General features: G+C 45.9%; 1 protein-coding gene across 1 annotated transcript in view; it reads right to left on the bottom strand.

Annotated features, from left to right (window-relative positions):
- Positions 1-7,603: 7,603 nt before the first annotated feature.
- The window catches only part of BCL7C (BAF chromatin remodeling complex subunit BCL7C), a 40,416-nt gene continuing 27,695 nt past the window's right edge, over positions 7,604-20,324 (bottom strand). Inside the window, exon 6 of the mRNA XM_032431125.1 lies at positions 7,604-8,135. Within this exon, the coding sequence (XP_032287016.1) occupies positions 7,935-8,135 (201 nt within the window). The 3' untranslated portion in view covers positions 7,604-7,934. The remainder of the gene's footprint in view (positions 8,136-20,324) is intronic.

Here is a 20,324-nt window from a genome sequence, read left to right as displayed (position 1 = left end):
TCCCTGCTCAGCAGGGAGTCTGCTTCTCCCTCTGCCACTCCCCTCCACTTGTGCTCTCTCTCTGGTTCGCTCTCTCTCTCTCAAATAAATAAAATATTTAAAAAAAAAGAAAAGAAAAGAAAAAAAAATAGCCCCCCCCATAAAAATAGGAGAAAGGAAATATTTAAAACAGAAAACAGAAAAAAGCAAACACCCAGAAGCATAAGAGTAGGAGAGATGTGCCTTCCAGCCTGTGGACAGAGGTATGCTGCGGTGCTCCGCGGGAACTTGGTCCTCTGACAGGTGTCCTCAAGCCGCCCCCTTCTCACTGCGCATGCGCTCCTCTACCGCCAAGGCTTCCGTGCCCCCAGCTAGTCTCCGTGTCAGCACCGCATCTTGTACACAATGCGCCTGTCTGGGGCATCTTCACGTGCTTTACAGTAAATTATCTCCACCCGTGGTTCCCGTTCTATTAGGCTTGAGTTCCTAGACAGGAAGTATGTCCTGATCATCATTGTATCCTCAGGGCCTGGGAGAGGGGAGTCCTTAATAAACGTTTGCTGAATGAAGGGATGAGTGGATGGGCTCAAGCACTGATTCCTGAGTTGCGTTTGGTCCCGGGGTTGCTTCTGTCCCCACTGCCCAGCCACAGGCTCCAAGCCAATGTCTTGAGGCCTGGAAATGAATTATTCTAACAGTAAGAGGGCTAACTATATAAAGTAGCCGCCTAATGGGATATTCACGTAACCAACAACGATTGTGTGGACAATGTCAATAAAATGTGAGGAAGGGGGGGCCTTGATTTTTTTCCTTATTTTTCTTTTCTGCTTGAATAATCAAATATTTCCTTAGTGAAATGGAAAATTGTCCTCTCTGTCCTCAAGGCCCGGTTCAAATGCCACCTTTTCCAGGGAACCTTCCCTCATTTCTCCAATTAGTAACAATCTTGCTTTCTCGGGCTTCCAGAACATCTGCCCCTCCCTGTGGTCTCTCGAAATTCTGCCTTTGCTTATTTGTGTCTCCAGTGGGCTGTCGACATGCTCTAGACAGGATTGCGGGCCTCCTGAACAGCACCACCCCTGGTAAGTGAAGGATGCACTAGAATGTTTATCCAGACTCAACCCATTTTCCTTAGCACGTGCAGGGGTGCGGAGGAGACAACATACTTTGAATGGGCAGTTGCCTGGCTGGCAGAGCCCACACTGAACTCAAAGCATGAGAGGGCAGAGGATCACAGTAGCCAGACTCCCACAAATCTCAGGGACCAGCTCGTGCACACTCCCACCTACAATGCACCTGGCTAAGAAAAAGTTCCAGAAGCAAGCTGTGCCCTCCAGCTAAAATGAGGCAGGGAGATGGGGGCTGCTCTCATTACCAGAGGCTGATAAGTGCAGCCAAGGCAGATCTGTTGATCATCTTTTTTGTGCCCAGGTGAATGAGGAGAGGGCATCCCAGACACACGGATCCATCTGAGCAATCTCCAGTGGCAAGAGGATAGCAGATTTACTTTAGAAAGACCCATAGCATTAGCCACTTCCATGACTCTCCAGATCATCCTTACTAGGCTGTCAGAACAATCTTTCTAAAACTCAGATCATACCCTGGCACTCACTCCCCTACTCAGAACCCTTCAGTGGTTCCCCATAGCCCTCAGGATTTGGCCTGACATTGCAGGCTCCATGACCTGGCCCCCCATCTCCCCATTGCCATCTCCTGCCACACACACCCATGCCCCCAAACAGTGAACTCCCTTAGGATTCCCAGTCTGGCCCCTCTCATTCCTCACTACATATTCTCCCCTTACAGCATTTCATCCAGGACCATGGACTCAAAAATCATCCATATGTGACAACTCCTAAATTTTTTTCTGGTCTGAACTTCTCTCCAGAACAAAACATATCTAATTACTACTTGACATCTGCACCTGGATGTCAAAGACATCTCACACTCAACTGTCTAAAATACCCATCCCTCCTGACCGCCTTACTCTGCTTGTCTTCCCCATATCAGTAAATATCTCCACCATCCACCCAGCTACTCCACTCGATCCCTCTCTGATTGCTTGCACATTTCCTGAACCACGAGTTCCTGCTGATTGTATCGCTAAATTTTCTTGAACATCCAAATTAATTCCCTGGTCTAAGCCACATCTCCTGCCTGGACTACACAAGGCCCACCTGCCAGGTCTCCCTACTTCCTCCTCTGTGCCCGTACAATGCATTCTCACACACAGTGTCTAATATGCAAATTGAACCATGCCGGTCCAGTGAAGCTGGGATAGAATCCAGGTCTAGTTTTAAGGGGCTCCCACTGGCCAAATCTGGGATAATTTGAGCACCAAAATAATTAAGGTTAATAACTAAAATTATTGGAAAATAGAAACCCAAAAGTCCCTGCTAATAATAAATATATAAATAAATAGGCAGAAGAATGTCAAGGGGAGAGAGAGCTGAAGTCATTCTCTAACCCTCCTGACACTGATTTGCTTTAGGCAAGAAGACTTGATGGATGATAAATTTCATCTATTTAGTAATCTCTGGAATAGGATATCTGCACGGCTATAACTATCTCCCTGGTTGCTTATCAGTGACAAGGGAAAAACAGTAACTATAGATTAATCAGACAATATTTAAATCACCAAGAAGGTGGAGATAGGCAGTGTGTGCCTTTTGTTGCCTCAGTGAGAAAGACACAATAACATGTCATCTTCCAGCAGGGATGTGTGATGAAGAAACAGAGGACAAACCCCAAAATGAGAAATATTCTCTTAATGGGGAAAACTGAATTTTTCCATCATGTCAATGTCATAAAAGACAAAGCCAACTATTCCAGATTAAAGGAGACTAAACAGAAATGACAGTGGAATGCATCACTTCATTTCTAGACTGGATCCTGGACTAGAGGAAAAATGCTATGTAAAGGACATTATTGAGGTGATTGACAAAATGGGTGGTAAATGAGATACTGTGTTGCATTAATGTTAAATTTAGTGAAGTGGATAATTGTTTTTGTATACACTGTAACTGTTTAGGGGTAAAAGAATGTGATCTATGCAACTTATTCTCCAATAGTTCAGAATAAGTCACCTGTAACCCTTCATATAAAGAATTGGTAATTTTAACAGATGAATTTGGGATAAAGGACAGACAGATAGATGTCCATTGTACTATTCACTTTTCTGTAACTTTGAAATTATTTCCAAATAAAAAGTCAAACCAAAAAATCTAGGCTCCTTACCATGGCCCACAAGGCACCAGCCACCACCCCCAGCCAGACTGTCCAGTCTTATCTTGACCAGTCAGCATGGCCAGCATACTCAGCTCCATTGACGTGGCTGCCTTTCAGTTTCCCCAACACACGTCTGGGTCTTCATACACACACCTACTATTGCCTCTATATGGAATTCTCTTCCCCCCAACTCAGTTCTCAGGGATATAGTAATTATCATTTCTCAAAATGGCCTTTGACCCCCACTCCAACCTAATACAGACCTATTATATTCTTTTGTAGCTCCCTGAACTTTTCCTTCATGATACTTATCACAGTTTGTAAGATTTCGTATTTTGGGAGGATTCCTAATGTCCATCTTCTCTAGTAGCCTGAAAGCTCCCTAAAGCCAGGGATCCCATCTGTTTCACCCCTGAATGTATCCTCCACCCCTGCTCCTGGACCTGACACACTGCTGGGCACTTAGGACACAGTGGATTAAATGATGAATTCCACCCTCCAAGTGCACCCCTAAATTGTTGGCAGCTCTCAGAGAACACACCCTACAGTCCACGTCTAGCTGCAGGAACAGACTCATGAGGCTGTCTATGCAGGCTTCTTGGATTCCCTATCGCTACACCAGTACTTGAAACTAAGAGGCCATGGTAAGGAAGAAGGGGAACTCGGAGGGAGACTTATGCTAAGGGAGAGATGATGAATTCAGCTGAGAGCCTGGAACCTCAGATGGGGATGTCGAGGAGGCAGTTGGCTGGATCATGCTGGTGCTTGGAGGGGCAGTTTGGATTAAAGAGATGACCAGTAGCCGAAGCTGTGGGCAACAGGAAGATCCCTCACAGACCTGTATGTGCAAAAGAAAGAGAAAAGAGTCCAAGGAATGGGGCCGGGAGGACCCAGACTTCAGGGCTACGCAGAGAAAAATGTCTCTGGAAGCGAAGAAACAGTGTCCGGAAAAGTAGGAGTAATATCGGGAGAGAGAGAGAGTTGTCACAGAAGACAAGTGAGGAAGCCAGTTAGGCGCCAAACTCCATACATTTGTGTTTCCTTTTTCCTTGTTCAAGCTCAGCACCTGGCATCTCATGAGATGAGGTGGCCTGGTGGGGACTAAGGGCTTGGACTCTTGTCTCAAGACAAGAGGAATCTTGACTCAACCACAAATAGGCTGTGTGACCTTGGGCAATGGACTTAACTTTCTTTCCCAGACCCCGAGCCCCCATCTGCAAAATGGGAGTAGTGCTAGTATTCTCTTTACAGGTCTGCTGTCAGGATTACAGAAGCTCATCTCTGGAAAGCCCTTTGATCCATGTTTGGTCTACAGTCTAGGGATGAATGAACATCATAGGTTACGCACAGCAGGGGCAGGATGCACTGGTTCCAGCTAATAGGATCGTTTCCTGGGTTTAGTCAAGGACAGGGCTTCAGACAATAGTCAAAGAGCCCCCTCGCCACCTTCTTTTCCACGTCCCCTTCCCCTGATCCAATCCCTATTAAACAAACCTATAGTGGGCAGGCTCCATTTAACACAGTCCTTTCTCCAAAGCCTCTTTCTGAAAATCATCTCCCCCCCCAACCCCCCAAGTGTGCCCCAAGTCAGATGATGCCAGAGTTTGCCCACTTGATTGCAACTAAACCCTGTTTTTCAGGTAACCATGGTGACACCTCTCCCCCATACAGCTACCTTCCATGGATATCAGGAAGTAGCCCCAGGCCTCTTACTTGGAGATAGCTCTAATATCTGTCAGTAGCTTCTGACCATCCCATCTCTGAAGGAAAGGGAAGAACGTGGACACCACTTCACAGCTTAGAAAGCAACTCCACAACATAACCTCCCTTTTGTCCTCACAACGACCCTGTGAGGTAGATACAGCAGGTAATAACTACTCTGGTCCTCGTTTATCAAGCATTTACACTGTACCATGCTCCGTGTGAAGCATTTTCATACGTGATCTCATTTAAACTCACCCAAATCCTATGAAGTGGGCTCAGCTTTTCCATTTTACAGAGGAGAAAAATGGGGCTCAGAGTGGCTAGAACTTGCCCCAAATCAAAGAGGTAGTAAGTAACGGATTCAAACCTCAGACCATCTGACTCTAAAGCCACACTTTTAATTAACCCTTCTACAATATTGCCTCACAAAACAAGTATATTATTTCCAGGCACCATCTTATCCATTGAATGGAAGCTCAGAGAGGTAAAGTGACTTGCCCAAAGTCTCACACCCAGAAACTGGCAGAGCTGAGATCCACAATTGGATCTTCTGGCTCTGAGGCCCCTGAAACCAGGAAGCATCAGTGACTGGGTCTGATGAGATACTAGGTAATTATTTCTGTAGCAGACTTGCTTTGCCAATCTTGTTCAGCCCAGAATAGTATTTCTATGCAGGAAGTCCTTCCTGACATTTTCTGGGAAATTTATGTTTTTCTGAATCCCAAGACCAATCAGTCAAGAGATTGGGAAAATAGGAAAAAGTGTTATAATTCTCCTGTGAGAATTCATGCTTAACAATAAACATAGAGGCATTCCTGGTATGAAAGAATCACTGACATCAAGTAGAAAGCATGAGAAGGAAATGATGATATACGGAGTCCAAGATTAAGGTAAACATGTTGGGAACTTGGATCAGAAGGAGAGAAGTGGGGGTGCCTGGCTGGCTCTGTCAGAGGAGTGTGTGACTCTTGATCTCAGCTTCATGAGTTTGAGCCCCATGGTGGGTGTAGAGATTACTTAAATAAATAAATATTTGTTTAAAAAGGAGAAGTGGTCACAGTCTAATCATTCTTTTTCATAGCTGTTGCCATATCACAAGTGGATCTGTGGCCCTATCTGCTGTAAACAGTCATTTTCACAAACAGAGTACTAATCTGTTTACATGCATCATATATCTCACACAAATCCTATGAATGATGTTACAAGAATCAAATTTTGGAAACAAACTAGTCCTCAAATTGGCAATTTCAACACATACTGCTGTGTGGTACAGATATCTTGTTGAAGATTTAAACATTTTGTTACTCAAATGTTACCCAATAATGTTCTCTGCTATTTTTTGGTTTTTTAATATTTGCTATAGCCTACAGTTCTTTGTAACTACTCTTATTTATTAAAAAATACAGAAAGTTATGAAAAATACAGAATAGTATGATTTCAGGAATTCCCAAGAATTCCAATTTCTCATTTCCAAATCCTGAAGATGAGTATCTGTTGGGAAATTGGATACCCTAGCCCAGAGGAACTGGATGAACTTCCCAAGCAGCCCAGTGGGATGGCAAACTATGGAGAGTCCATCTTTCCTGGCTTCCAGGGAGTCTCTGCACAGGAGCAGGTCCTGGAGTAGAGCTTCCTTGGCCAACATCCCTCTAAAGGCAGAGGTCTGAGAAAAGGTTACTTCAGGGATCCATGGGCTGAGCCTGAAGCTTTGGTCTCAATGCGAACTATGTCAAGGCTCAAATTTTATTGCAATCTCATTCCAGAGAGTGTCTGCTCATTTTAGTATACAGTTTTATGTAATTGCTCTGTAACTGGATGCCCTGTCAAAACTGCGCCTTTAACTCTTGTACCAACAGGGGCGCTGCCGCAGGCTGGGCCGTGGAATCAGGCAGGCCGACCCAGGGCTGTGTGCTGCTTCCGTACATACTGGCTGTGTGACTTTGGGCAGGTCCCTTAACCTCTCTGAGACTTAGTTTCTCCATCTGTAAAACGCCGATAATGAGAACGCCGGTGTCACTGGGATGTTGTGAGGATTAAATGAGATCATCGCTGTAAATCGCAATGCCTGGCACAGAGTAAGCTCTCAATAAACGGGAGACATAATTTCCTAATATGACAGGCCCAGCAGTGGACTTGGGAAGGAAGAGCTTGGTGAAAGCCCTTGGAACCTCTCACAGGGCTCATGTGTCCCCGGCCTTCTCCAGGCGGGGATGTTCCAGGTCTCTGGGCTCTGCCAGAAGCCTCAGGCCCTCCCCACTAGCCCAGGACGGCTGGGCCAGGCTGTGAGGCGGGCGGGGGCCAGGCAGAAAGGCCTCTGTCCCACGGGGTTTCCCAGGGGACTGGTGAGGTTGGCACCGGGTAGAAGCTCTTGGAGCGTGTCCTCTGGTGCTTGAGGTAACCCTGCCCGCGGCCCGGCCTCCGTGGGCCTGCCGTGGGTGGGGCTGGGGTGGCGGTGGGGGGTGCAGTGGGGGGGGGAAGGGGGGGTTTGGGGTGGGGATGGAGATGGGGCTTGGGGCGGGAGATGGGGGTTCGGTGGCTGGGGGCGGGGTGGGGGGACAGGGTCTCCGCGCGTGCGTGGGCCTCGCGGGGCCTGGGGGCGACGCGGCCGCAGGGCTGGCCGGCCGGGCGTCGCGGGAGGCTGGAGGCCGGCGGACGCGGGGGTGGGCGCGCTGGTGCGGGAGGAGGTGGCCGCTGCGGTCCCGGCGCCCACCCCGCACTCCAGTGCGGCCGGGGCCTCTGGCGGCGAAGCGTCCTCAGGCGCTGGGTGAGGTCCGAGGTGTGCCCAAGCCCTTTGCACACTTGGGGTGCCGGTGGGCCCGCTCACTGTGCGGGGGTCCGTGGCGAGCAAGATGGGTGCTGTGACCTTAGGTTAGAGGCGGGCGAGGGCCGCTCGGCCCCGAAGTGCCTGCGGTCGGTAGCTGTAGGGTTGGGAGGCTCTTTCCACCCTCGCGGCACGGGTCGGTGGCTGGAGCTTGGGGCGGCCAAGAGAGACCCAAGGGCCTCGCCTTGCCTGGGGAGCCAGCTCACCTCCCCTTCCCCTGGGGGATCGTCCTGGGTGCCCTCGGGGCCTTGCTTCCTCCCCCGGGAGCTCTGGTGTCCGGCGGCACCGCGGAACCGGGCCGGGCGTTTGTCCGGAGGCCCCTTCTGGGAAGGAGCCTCCTGAGGGGCTCTGTCTTCAGCCCTTTCTCGTGGAGGGCTCTTCTGGTCATTCTCACTCCCGAATCCTGCAGGAGGAAAAGAAGAATCTGGGTAGTGTTTTCTCCTCCCTCCACCCAAGACTAGGAAAACCCTGCCTTGGGAATCTTAAATGGGGCAACTTGGTGGAGAATCTTTGCAAATGACAGAGTTCTGTGTTTCTGACGGCAGGTGGAGGTTGAGGCAGGGCTTTGTGGGGACCCGGTTGCTGAGATGTGACAGAGCTGGGCAGCTCTGCACTTAGTTGCAGTGTGATTTTAGACAAGTTACCTAACTTCTTGCAGTCTGTTCAGCTGTAAGGTGGGGATAATGGTAAAAGCAGCCTCAAAGGACTGTCAGTGTGACCAGGGGGTCCACAGACAATGAGGATGGTGGGGCACAGCAGTGCTATGTTAAATCAGAAAGACCAAATATAAACCTGTACCTTAAAATTCTTTCCAACTCTGTCGCTACCACGTGATGTCCAGTACCCGCCGCCCCACTAACTACCATGTATACCCCTAATGCCCAGATACTGGTGTCTTATATTATTTACCATTAAAATAACCAGGGATAGGGGCACCTGGGTGGCTCAGTTGGTTAAGCGACTGCCTTCGGCTCAGGTCATGATCCCAGGGTCCTGGGATCGAGCCCCGCATCAGGCTCCCTGCTCCACGGAAAGCCTGCTTCTCCCTCTCCCACTCCCCCTGCTTGTGTTCCCTCTCTCACTGTGTCTCTCTCTGTCAAATAAATAAATAAAATCTTAAAAAAAAAAAAAAGGATTTAAAATAACCAGGGATAACATAATTTAAATAAAAGAGAGAAAAAACAAATAAAATAACCAGGAGTCCTTGGAGGGTAGCTGATTCCATTTCTTAGACAAGAAAAATCTACAAGCATCCTGTTGATGCCAGAAAACAAGGATATTTTCAAGGATGTCAGGGGTCGTGTTACAAAGACAAATATCCTAATTAAACGGACTACCATTTCCAAAGCTGTTACGATTTGAGCACCCTAAAATCTGTAACAATCATTATGCTTAAGTGAAATGTCTGGGGAAGGCTGTGAGTCCCTAAACGACTCAAAAGTAGAAAGTAAATATAAAATCTTCAAAAAGGTAGTTGTAAGACAGGTACACTCTCCTACAGGTACTAGAGGTACTCCTATAGGGAGATGTACTAGAAAGGTGATGAGAATAGGTATGTATAATTTTGATGATTTTTATAAATAGAAAGTGTAAATATATGGATATTTTGATTCATCTATTATTCCTCTACTTCTATTTATAAGGCAGAAATATGAACTCATTTCTCTCTGTGCAAGGAGGAAACTGTGAGCCCAGTGACCCTGGGTAAGGCAGGGTTACCATGACTGAACAGCACTGATAAATACATACAGTACCCAGGTAGGAGGAGATGTCAACCCTGTTCTAGCTGATGATGCACCCATTTGTCCTGATGAGAACTAGCTTCAACATACTTATTACCTCATCTCCTAAGAAAATTCTTTTCAACCTGAGGAACTTAAAAAAATACTGGGCTATGAAAATAAATAAATAAATAATAAAATAATAAAATAAAAATACCGAGCTACAGGTCCCATCACAAAAGATCCCCAGATTCTATAATAAGGGATTCTTATTCAGGATAAAGAACTCTCACAACTTAACAATCATAAAAGTAACAAACTGACTGAAAAATGGGCAAAGGAATCCAACAACCATTTCTCCAAAGAACACCACAAATGGCTAACAAGTACATGAAAAGATGCTCAACATCACTATTAGGGAAATGCAAATCAAAACCACAATGGGAAAACCACAAAACCACAAAAATCACACTCATTTGGATAGCTACTGTCAAAACAAAACAAAACAAAACAAAACCAGAAAATAGCAAATGTTGATGAAGATATGGAGAAATTGAAACCCTTGTGCACAGTTGGTAGAAATGTAAAATGGTGCAGCCGCTATGGAAAACAGTGTGACAGGCCCTCAAAAAAGAGCTGGCAAGGAGTGCCTAGGTGGCTCAGTTAAGCGGCTGCTTTTGGCTCAGGTCATCTTGGGGTCCTGGGATCGAGCCCCAAGTTGGCTTCCTGCTCAGCAGGGAGTCTGCTTCTCCCTCTGCCCCTCCCCCTGCCGCTCGTGCTCTCTCTCTCTCTCAAATAGATAAATAATCTTAAAAAATAAAGAGCTGGCAATTCCGCTGCTGAGTATGTATCCAAAAAAAATTGAAAGCAGAGTCTTAAAGAAATATTTGAACACCCGTGTTCATAGTGGCATTATTGACAATAGTCAAGGGATGGAAGCAACCCAAGTGTCCATTAATGGATGAGTGGATAAACAAAACATGGGGTATTATATACAATGGGATATTACCCAGCCTTAAAAAGGAAGGAAATTCTGACACAGGCTACAACACGGATGGACCATGAGGACATTATATTAAGTGAAATAAGCCAAAAAACAAAACAAGTACTGTAAGATTCCACTTATAGGAGGTCCCTAGAGTGGTCAAATTCAGAGTCAGAAAGTGGGATGGTGGTGGCCAGGGGCTGGGGGGAAAGAGGAAAGAGGAGTTATCAGTTAATGTGCACAGTTTCAGTTTTACAAGATGAAAAGAGTTCTGGAGATGGATAGTGGTGATGGTTGCACAACAAAATGAATGTGCTTAAGGCTACGGAACTGTCCACTTAAAAATGGTTAACATGACGCTGTGAATTGTGCAAGACTGTTGAATCTCAGATCTGTACCTCTGAAACAAATAATGCAATATATGTTAAGAAAGAAAAAAAGAAGAAGAATGTAGCAGGAGGGGAAGAATGAAGGGGGGGAAATCGGAGGGGGAGAAGAACCATGAGAGACGATGGACTCTGAAAAACAAACTGAGGGTTCTAGAGGGGAGAGGGGTGGGAGGATGGGTTAGCCTGGTGATGGGTATTGAGGAGGGCACGTTCTGCATGGAGCACTGGGTGTTATGCACAAACAATGAATCATGGAACACTATATCTAAAACTAATGATGTAATGTATGGGGATTAACATAACAATAAAAAAATTTTTAAAAATGGTTAACATGATAAATTTTATGTTATGTGTATTTTATCTCAACAACAAAAAAAGATGTCCAGATTCTTTTTTTTTTTTTTAGGCTTTATTTATTTATTTGACAGAGAAAGACACAGCGAGAGAGGGAACACAAGCAGGGGGAGTGGGAGAGGGAGAAGCAGGCTTCCCGCAGAGCAGGGAGCCCGATGCGGGGCTCAATCCCAGGACCCTGGGATCATGACCTGAGCCGAAGGCAGACGCTTAATGACTGAGCCACCCAGGCGCCCCAAGATGTCCAGATTCTAATGTGCAGCCAGGTTTGAGATCCTCTGTCAGGGGAAGGCACGGAAGGGTATATGTGAAACTTTGGCGACCTTACCAATTATAAGTTAATAATGGGTTTTACTAGTGCCAACAGACCAGGTCTTTCATCATAATGAAAGGACAATAGTTTAGGTATTGATGGCCATACAAAAGTTGAATGTACCATCTCTGAGAAAGACACCAAGTTTCAGAAATTAGTATCTGTATATAAACCAGTTACATGTATTAGGTCTTGTTTGTATTTTGATTCAAACAAGCTGAAAAATTTTTAGTTGGCATTTATGGAACATTTATTCAAATTGAAAATTCAAATACATTGGATATTCAATATTAAGGAATGATTATTTAAAAATTTTAATTGTGATGATGGCACTGTGGTTTAAAATCCTTAATCTTGGGGTGCTTGGATGGCTCAGTCATGGAGAATGTGACGCTTGATCTTGGGGATGTAAGTTCCAGCCCCACGTTGGGTGTACGGATTACTTTAAAAAATCTTTACAAAAAATAAAATCCTTTTAATCTTTTAGAGTATCATACTGAAACAGTTCAGATGACATTCCATCATGTATGAGATTTGCTTCAAAATAATAAGGGAGGAGAATCAGTAGTCATGAGTTGAAGTTGTTCAAGTTGAGGAGTGGGTTCGTGGAGAGTCTATAAACTGTATTTACTTTTGTATTTGTTTGACATTTTCCATAATGAGTTTTTCTTTAAAGCATATAAAAGAAAGAGAGAGAAAGAGAAAAAGAAAAAGAAGAAAGAAAGAATAAACGAGAAAGAGAAAAAGAAAGAAACTCAAAAGCTACCCAAGGTAACAAGAAAACTTTATATAAATGGCACTGGGGCTAATGATCCTCAGTTTTGAATCCTCAGAGCTGTGCCACCTGATCCCATGTCTCTGGCCAGAACCTGCAACCTGAGCTTATTCTGAGACAGTTTCCTTTTTCTTTTGGGTCTAGTAGGATTACAAAAACTCCAGGGGGCGCCTGGGTGGCTCAGTCGGTTAAGCATCTGCCTCTGGCTCAGGTCATGATCTCAGGGTCCTGGGTCATGATCTCAGGGTCCTGGGATCGAGCCCCACGTTGGGCTCTCTGCTCGGTGGGGAGTCTGCTTCTCCCTCTGCCTGCTGCCCCCGCTGCTAGTGCTCTCTCTGTCAAATAAATAAATAAAATCTTAAAAAAAACTCTAGGAAGTTATACAAATAATAACTGGTAGAATTACTGAAGCCCTAGAAAGGTATAAAAATTGGAACCTCAGGAAGGTGTTGGAATAAGGACAACAGAAGGTTAAACCCATGGTTTTAGCACTTTTATAACCAGTTTTGATGGCAGGGTTTTAATAAATGCTGTCATTACTCTATTTGTAAATGCTTAAAGCATACGAGTAGTCAAAAGAATCCACCATATTGACTTTGTCTTTACAGTTAAATTATTTAAGGTAATTTAATTGGTCAAATTTGTAATCAAAGCCTAAGTCCCTGTGGAAAACAAATGGTTTTCAATTTTTTTTCTTTTTTGTTATAGTCTAATAAATTGAGCATTGGACAGAGTACAGAAGGTAGTAAATATTTCTCTCCAGCCCGGAAGCCTGTCAAATATGAAATCATCTATCAGGGGGTTCTGACTTCCCCTTAAATGAGCAGGTGCAGGAAGAACACTTGGCCCAGGGCCTCCAGCATAGGATGATCTCAAATCCAGTTCCGATGAGCGCACGTATTGGAGAGGGAAGGGGTGGTGGCACGGGCAAACATCGGAGACACAAAGCACAGACAGGGCCTCTCACAGGCATGCTGGGTGTCTGGTTGATCAGGTAGCTTTCGGTCATTCAGCAGATGCTAACTGGGCGCCAAGAGGGTGCCAGGTGCTGGAGATACTGTGGTCAAAAGGACAGGCCCTACCATTTTTTCTCCTTCCAAGTCCCACTGGCCATCCCTATTTTTCAGCCACAAACAACGACCTACCGCGCTTTTCCCTTCAGGCCATTCTCATGAATACAGCTAAGACGTCCCAGGCCCCCTGAGGAGCAGCCCTGCCTTCTCTTCAAGAGGTAGGGAGTTAAGGTCTCAATTCATGGTTTAGGCACTTAGCTAATCTCCACTTAAGTGGTTAGAAGCATGGGCTTTGGATCCCACGGCATCGGTGTGAGTCCTAACTCAGCTGGGCTTTTTGTTTTGGTTTGGTTTTGGTTTTTGGCTAGGTGGCTCAGCATCTTTTTTTTTTTTTTTTAAAGATTTTATTTATTTATTTGAGAGAGAGAGAGAATGACAGACAGAGAGCATGAGAGGGAGGAGGGTCAGAGGGAGAAGCAGACTCCCCGCCAAGCAGGGAGCCCGATGCGGGACTCGATCCCGGGACTCCAGGATCATGACCTGAGCCGAAGGCAGTCGCTTAACCAACTGAGCCACCCAGGCGCCCCACAGCATCTTTTTATCCTTGACCTTGGACAAGTAAGATAACATCACTAGGCCTGTTTTCTTGTCTACCTTGTCAGGATAATAATCCCTACTCAACAGGGTTCCTGTAGGATTAAAGGAGATTATGTATATATGTGAGTGTATGTGTATTATACATATATCTGATCTATATTTATATATGGATAGAGATATAGGCACAGAGGAACATTAGTGGCTGTTATTATTACCTTAATATCGCTGTTACTTCAGGGTTTGCTCCTTGGAAAATCTTGGATATTTGCTTATGGATATAACCAAGTAGATTAGATCAAGCCACAGGCAAAACATGTTGTTTATTTTCCTGCGTGTTAATTCATCGCCCTATTCAGGCCAATTGATGGCTATTCTAGTTCACATTTCCCCCAGATCATCAACAGATAAAAATAGATGACGAATGTCAGAAAGAGCGTTCTGGGAAAACATGTCTCCAGAGACCACAATGTGGGCAAGTGGTTGGAATGCAGAGGGTGTATCTGATCCCACTGGGATCAGGGCCACTGCTCAGAGTTGTGTAAGTTACACACCGCATTGTGCCATTCACTTCCTGCTAGAGATCTGTGTAGTTATTACAACAAATTTCCAACAGATGGCAGTAAATTGTTTGAAGGAAGGGGTACCTTTTCCTAATTCACACAATCATGCTAGCAATTTATGAGCCATTTGAAGAGTTGATTGTGGTCTCTCCAGACGAGAGAGCATGTAACACACTTTCCTGTCCATGTGCCGGGCTAGGATCTAAGAAACCTGTGGCAGAGAGGAACTGCCTTCTCTCAAGGTCCGGGGCAAAGATGAGAATTCCTTGTGTGATAGCAGAATTCTAAAGATAACCCCCTAAAATTCCTGGCCCCTGGTTTTTCAATCAAACACTAAGCAAGGCACTGCTGTGAATGGATTCTGCAGATCTAACTAAAGATGTAATTAAAGTTCCAAGTCAGTTGATGTTAAGATAGGGAGATTATCACCCAATCAGGTAGCCCCTTAAACGCAGTTTTCTTCAGCTGGTAGCAGAAAAAGAAGTCAGAGACTTGAAGCAGGAGGATTCTGAGCTGTTGCTGGCTTGAAGATGAGGAGAGCCGCGTGATGAGGAACGTGGAGGCCTCTAAAGAGCTGCCCCCAGCTGACAGCCAGCAAGAAAACATCGGGCACAGCCCTACACAGCAAGGAACTGAATATGGCCAACAACCTCAACTCCTTTGGAAGTGGATTCTTCCCCCGAGCTAGGTAAGACCCCAGCGCAGCCAACACCTTGACTTTGACCTTAGGAGACCCTAAGCTCAAAGTCCATAGGACCTGTTTTAAAGGTGTGTTGTTTAAAGCTGCTAAATTTGGGGGTAATTTGTTATACGGCAAGATAAAACTAATATGCTTGGTTTCATGAAAGAGCTCAGCGGGAAAGAACATGGGAACCCCTTCAGGAAAGGGTTCTAGCATCCCTCTTGCATAACATTGGTGGGGAGGACACATTGTCCCCACTGCTAATGTTTCCTTCTACGTAGAGGGAGGACTACTGGTCTATACTCCTGCCTTTCCCCATCTCCTGATTTCCTTAGGAAGGAGAAATATATCCGTATACAAGTTCCTTCCTCTCTTTTCCCCTTGAGGGGAAAAGAGCCACCTACTGGCTAAAACTTGGGTTCTGTTATATTTCTCCATGTTCCAAGTTTTACATGGGAGGCTGGTCATGGTCCAGTGCTGCCAGTGACCATGGACAGATAAATCATTAATTCTTGGATTTAATAACATGACTCAGAACTCAAGAAGAGGGGTAAAAGTACGGGATCCCTCCCCCTCCCCTGACATGCAACCCTGGCAGGGCCTAGCTAATCTGCTCACCTTTGCAGACCTGGCAGGGAGCTGTATAGGTAAACTGCTTACACTTGACTGTCTGCTGCCTGCACTTGAACCCTACAGATGAAGCTTCCTCTTAGTAGGATAATGGCCTTCAAATCTGTGCAATATTGGCTCTTATGGGCCAAACTGTGTCCTCCCCCCACCACAAAAACTTATATGCTAAAGTCCTAGCCCCCAGTACCTCCGAATGTGACTGTATTTGGAGATAGGGTGTTTAAAGAGGCAATTAATTTAAAATAAGGTCATAGGGGTGGGCCCTACCCTGCCCTAGGCATGTGGGGGTGGGTGTCTTTATGATAATCACCTGTGACCAACAAAGAATAACCAGCCCCTAAAAAGGAAGTAAACTGTTGAAGGTGTTATCAATAGAGATGTTAAAAGGATTTAACTTCCCTGGTTAGCTTTCTATAAAGGACCAACCCTAAAGGCCCTCTTGGCAACCCTGTCGGGACCCCTCTCATTCTTGAGCTTTTTCTGTATCTTCACTTAATAAACTTCTATCGCTTTACTCATACACACAATAAATAAGGGTGGGCCCTAAGCCATATGACTGGTGTCCCTAATAAGAAGAGAGTAAGACACAGACGCAGAGGGAAGATCATATGCAGACACAGGGGGAAGACAACCTTCTACAAGCCAAGGAGAGAGGTCTCAGAAGAAACCAACCCTGCCAACACCTTGATTTTGGACTTCTAGCCCCTAGAACTGTGAGAAAATAAATTTCTGTCGTTTCAGTCACCACTTGGTAGTACTTTATTATGGCAGCCCTAGCAAACTAATACATTGCCCCCCCCCCCCAAGAGGAAAATGTTGCCCTATACCACTTCCCTGTTTGCGAGGACCTGGTATCCTATTCTGGCTGCTAAGAGTAAATAAAATCATGAACAGATAAAGGAAAGCTAACAGCCCATCTAAGGGGGCTCAGAAACCATGCTGGGCCCCTGGGTGAAACAGCTCCAATTAAAATAAAATTGATTGAAGAAGACTGTTTAAAAAAAAGGTTACATGGGGCGCCTGGGTGGCTCAGTCGTTAAGTGTCTGCCTTCGGCTCAGGTCATGATCCCAGGGTCCTGGGATCAAGCCCTGCATCAGGCTCCCTGCTCGGCAGGAGGCCTGCTTCTCCCTCTCCCTCTCCCCCTGCTTGTGTTCCCTCTCTCGCTGTGTCTCTCTCTGTCAAATAAATAAAAATCTTTAAAAAAATAAAAAAATAAAAATAAAAAAAAGGTTACAAGAGCTCAAACTTCCTTGTCACCAGTCTTCCAATCCTATTCCTTCCAAGTCCGAGACCATCCAGCCAAACCGTTAGCAACTGCCCCTGAATGAGTATAGCTGTGTACCTCTGGCCCTTTCTCTTGCCAGACACAGTAAACAACCAAATGCTCTTCCTGAAGATCTGTCCACTTTTCTTCACCCCCATCCAAGTGGGTCTGGTGTCCTGCCTGTCCCTGTCAGGTCACAACAGCATATCAGACAGACTCATTTGTATAGCCTTGAGTTTTTTCTTCCTCAACTAGCTGGGAATAAGGGCCACCCCAGGATGTCATAGGCATTGATTGAGGGAGAGAAGACAATGCAACAGGAACCACCTGCTCATATAAATGGCTCATGCCATCTGGATCTTTCCAAGCCTCGTCTCTTATATACCATTTTCACTTGATAATACATTAGTGCTGTTCACACTCAACATTTTGATTATGTTGGGCACACAACACTCAATTCATGATGAGAATCTCAGGTTGCAGGGTCACCTGAGGTCACCCAGGTACGTGTTTGGTCCCTACTAAGTCCCAAGAGCAAACCAGAAACCGTTTCTCAAAAGTAGAATAGTTGTGTGTAGAAAAGGGCCTACATTAATCAAATATCCTGTGAGTCTGTGCTTTAATTCTGCTATTAGTGAATACTGACTGGTTCCTGCTAGAGGATCCGTATGGTGTCCCTGTTTGCCATGGACACTTTGGGTATCATTGGCTCTGCTAGATCATTAGCACCAAGTGGCAGGGCGGCATGAGCTGCCCCCTAACTGCCTGCACAGTCTATTCTTAACTCTGGTCCCTAGTCCAAACTGGCCCCTCATAGGTGACTCTACTGATGAGACATGTTACCTCCAAAATCCATGGGCCTATACCAACCATAGTGCCTCTTTTGGAGTAAGTAGTTGTATGAGGTGCAACTTGTCTTTCACCTTGGAGGGGACAGCCTTATATACTCTAGACCATTGGATTTCCAGAAACTTCACTGAGTTGGCAGGCCCCTGAATTTTTTGTGGGGTTTATCTCCCACTTTCTAGTTTGCGTATGTCTTACTAAGGCAATTAAAGTATTTGTTACTGCCTGCTCATTAGCTCCGATAATGCCATCAGTAATGGACCAGTGGGATGTTCCGTGAGATGTTCAGGTGATCAAGATCTCTGCAGATTACATTATGTCAGAGCAGAACTGACATAGCCCCGAAGCATGCAGATGCATGATGATGGCCTTGCCAGCTAAAAGGAAACTGCTCTGGTGGACCCTTTGTACTGTCACGGACAGCAAGCCAGGTAACAGCTACATGCCAAATACCAGGGGCTGTGCTGACTTGCTCTGGGAAAGGTACTAAATCTGGGACGGCAGCTGCAATTGGAATCATCCCCCGATTTGAGTTCCTGATGGTCCACAGTCATTCTCCAAGGTCCATCTGACTTCTGCACAGGCTATACTATGGCTTAAGTGAGTATGTGATAGGACTCACTACAACTGCTTCTTTCAATTCTTTGATGGAGGAATCCATGGCATGAATCTCTACACTTTTCCCAGGGATGTGGTATTTTTACTGGGTTGTTGTTTTTGTCGGGAGGGGAAATTTCCAGAGGCTTTCACTCAGTCCTTCCTACCCTATTGTACCCCAGTCTGTGGGTAAGAGAGCCTATGTGGGGGTTCTGCTACTATGTTAGTTTTCAATTTATTGCCTCTCAGCTCCAAATTCACCCTCCAGTATCTGCTCCGAGATAATGGGCTGGACCATTTATGCATTTCTCAGTGCACTGAACGTGATGTTAAGCTTTGCCAGGAGAGGGCGCCGGAGGGCCACTGAACGAGGAAGGGGATGCCCTTCCTGGTTCTAGTCCTGTTGAGGTTTCAGTTTTCTCATTTTTGCTGTGCAGTTTTGCAGGGCTACATATATTTGGGCACATCTAGTGGGCCTTAGATGTGTGTCCAGAGTAAGGAGTTCTTTGGGGGAGCTCATAGACCCCACCTTGCAACCACCTTGCTGCACCTCCTCTTCCTGGACTCAGACACCAAAAACCGCAGACCACATGCTGCCTTTGTGGTAAGTGGATTCCTTACACTTGGACTCCTTTTGCACACTCACCCATCAGTCTTGACCCTTGTGTAGCCTTCTCTAGCACTGAACTTCTGCAGAGCAAGCTCTTTCTAGAGCTTGACTTTTTTTTTTTTAAGATTTTATTTATTTGACAGAGACACAGCGAGAGAGAGAGAGAGAGAGAGAGAGAGAGCGCACAAGCAGGGGGAGTGGGAGAGGGAGAAGCAGGCTCCCCGCTGAGCAGGGAGCCCGATGCGGGGCTCGATGTGGGGCTCGATCCCAGGACCCTGGGACCGTGACCTGAGCCGAAGGCAGACGCCTAATGACTGAGCCACCCAGGCGCCCCTAGCACCTGGCTTCTGTAGTGATCTGGTTTTCTCCCCCACTGTGCTTTACCAAGTGCACTTTCTGTTTGAGTCCTGCAATGGCACGGCTTGCTCCGGCGCTAGACTCCTGTGTTGGTGCAGTTTTCCCCAGCACTGGGCTCCTGCAGAGTACGCATGCTCTAGCGTGACTGCTGTAATGACATGACTCTTTGCGGTGCTTGATCCCTGCCCTGCAAAGTTCCCTCCAGCACTGGGCTCCTGCAGAGTATACTTCCTATAGTCTTAGTTCTACAGCAGTGCTCAGTAATTAGCAACTTCACCTGACACTCCAGAGAATAGATTTCCAGGAAGTCCCATTGTGTGGGGGTGCCCATTACTGACTCTTCTGTCATGCCCTCTTTTTTTTTTTAAAGTTTTATTTACTTTAGTAATCCCTACACCAAGCATGGTGCTCCAACTCACAACCCTGAGATCAACAGTTGGATGCTCTTCTGGCAGAGTCAGCCAGGTGCCCCCCTGCCATGCCCTTTCAGATAAAGCCTGGATCTTGGACCTGGTGGAAGAGGACTCTGCCTTGGGTGTTCTGTCTCAGCCCTAGAGATAAGTAGCTGATCTTTATGTCTGCTACTTCTATATTCTTTAGAATTGTCTTTAGCTCTCATTAGCCTATTCTCTAATCTTCCAAGCCCCTATTAATAACTCTTTATGTTAAACTTTCCCATTGTGGCTTCTGTCTCCTGATTGGACCTTGACTGATCTAATAATTGGTACTGGGAGTGGTCCTAGGAGACAGACCCACAAAGATAGGGTTTTGCAATTGATTTGGTCACATTTGGACTTCAGCAGTGCTGAGTTCTTTGCCAATGGGAAATGGTATGCTAGTAATCCACAGTATGCAGTCACATCACAGTTAAAGCTGTCACCTGTGGCTGATTGGGATG

This window comes from Phoca vitulina, unplaced genomic scaffold (assembly GCF_004348235.1).
Source record: "Phoca vitulina isolate PV1807 unplaced genomic scaffold, GSC_HSeal_1.0 scaffold45, whole genome shotgun sequence".
Classification (NCBI taxonomy): Eukaryota; Metazoa; Chordata; class Mammalia; order Carnivora; family Phocidae; genus Phoca; species Phoca vitulina.
The sequence above is the reverse complement of the archived record's forward strand: the minus strand, read 5'-3'. Positions and strand labels throughout refer to the sequence as shown.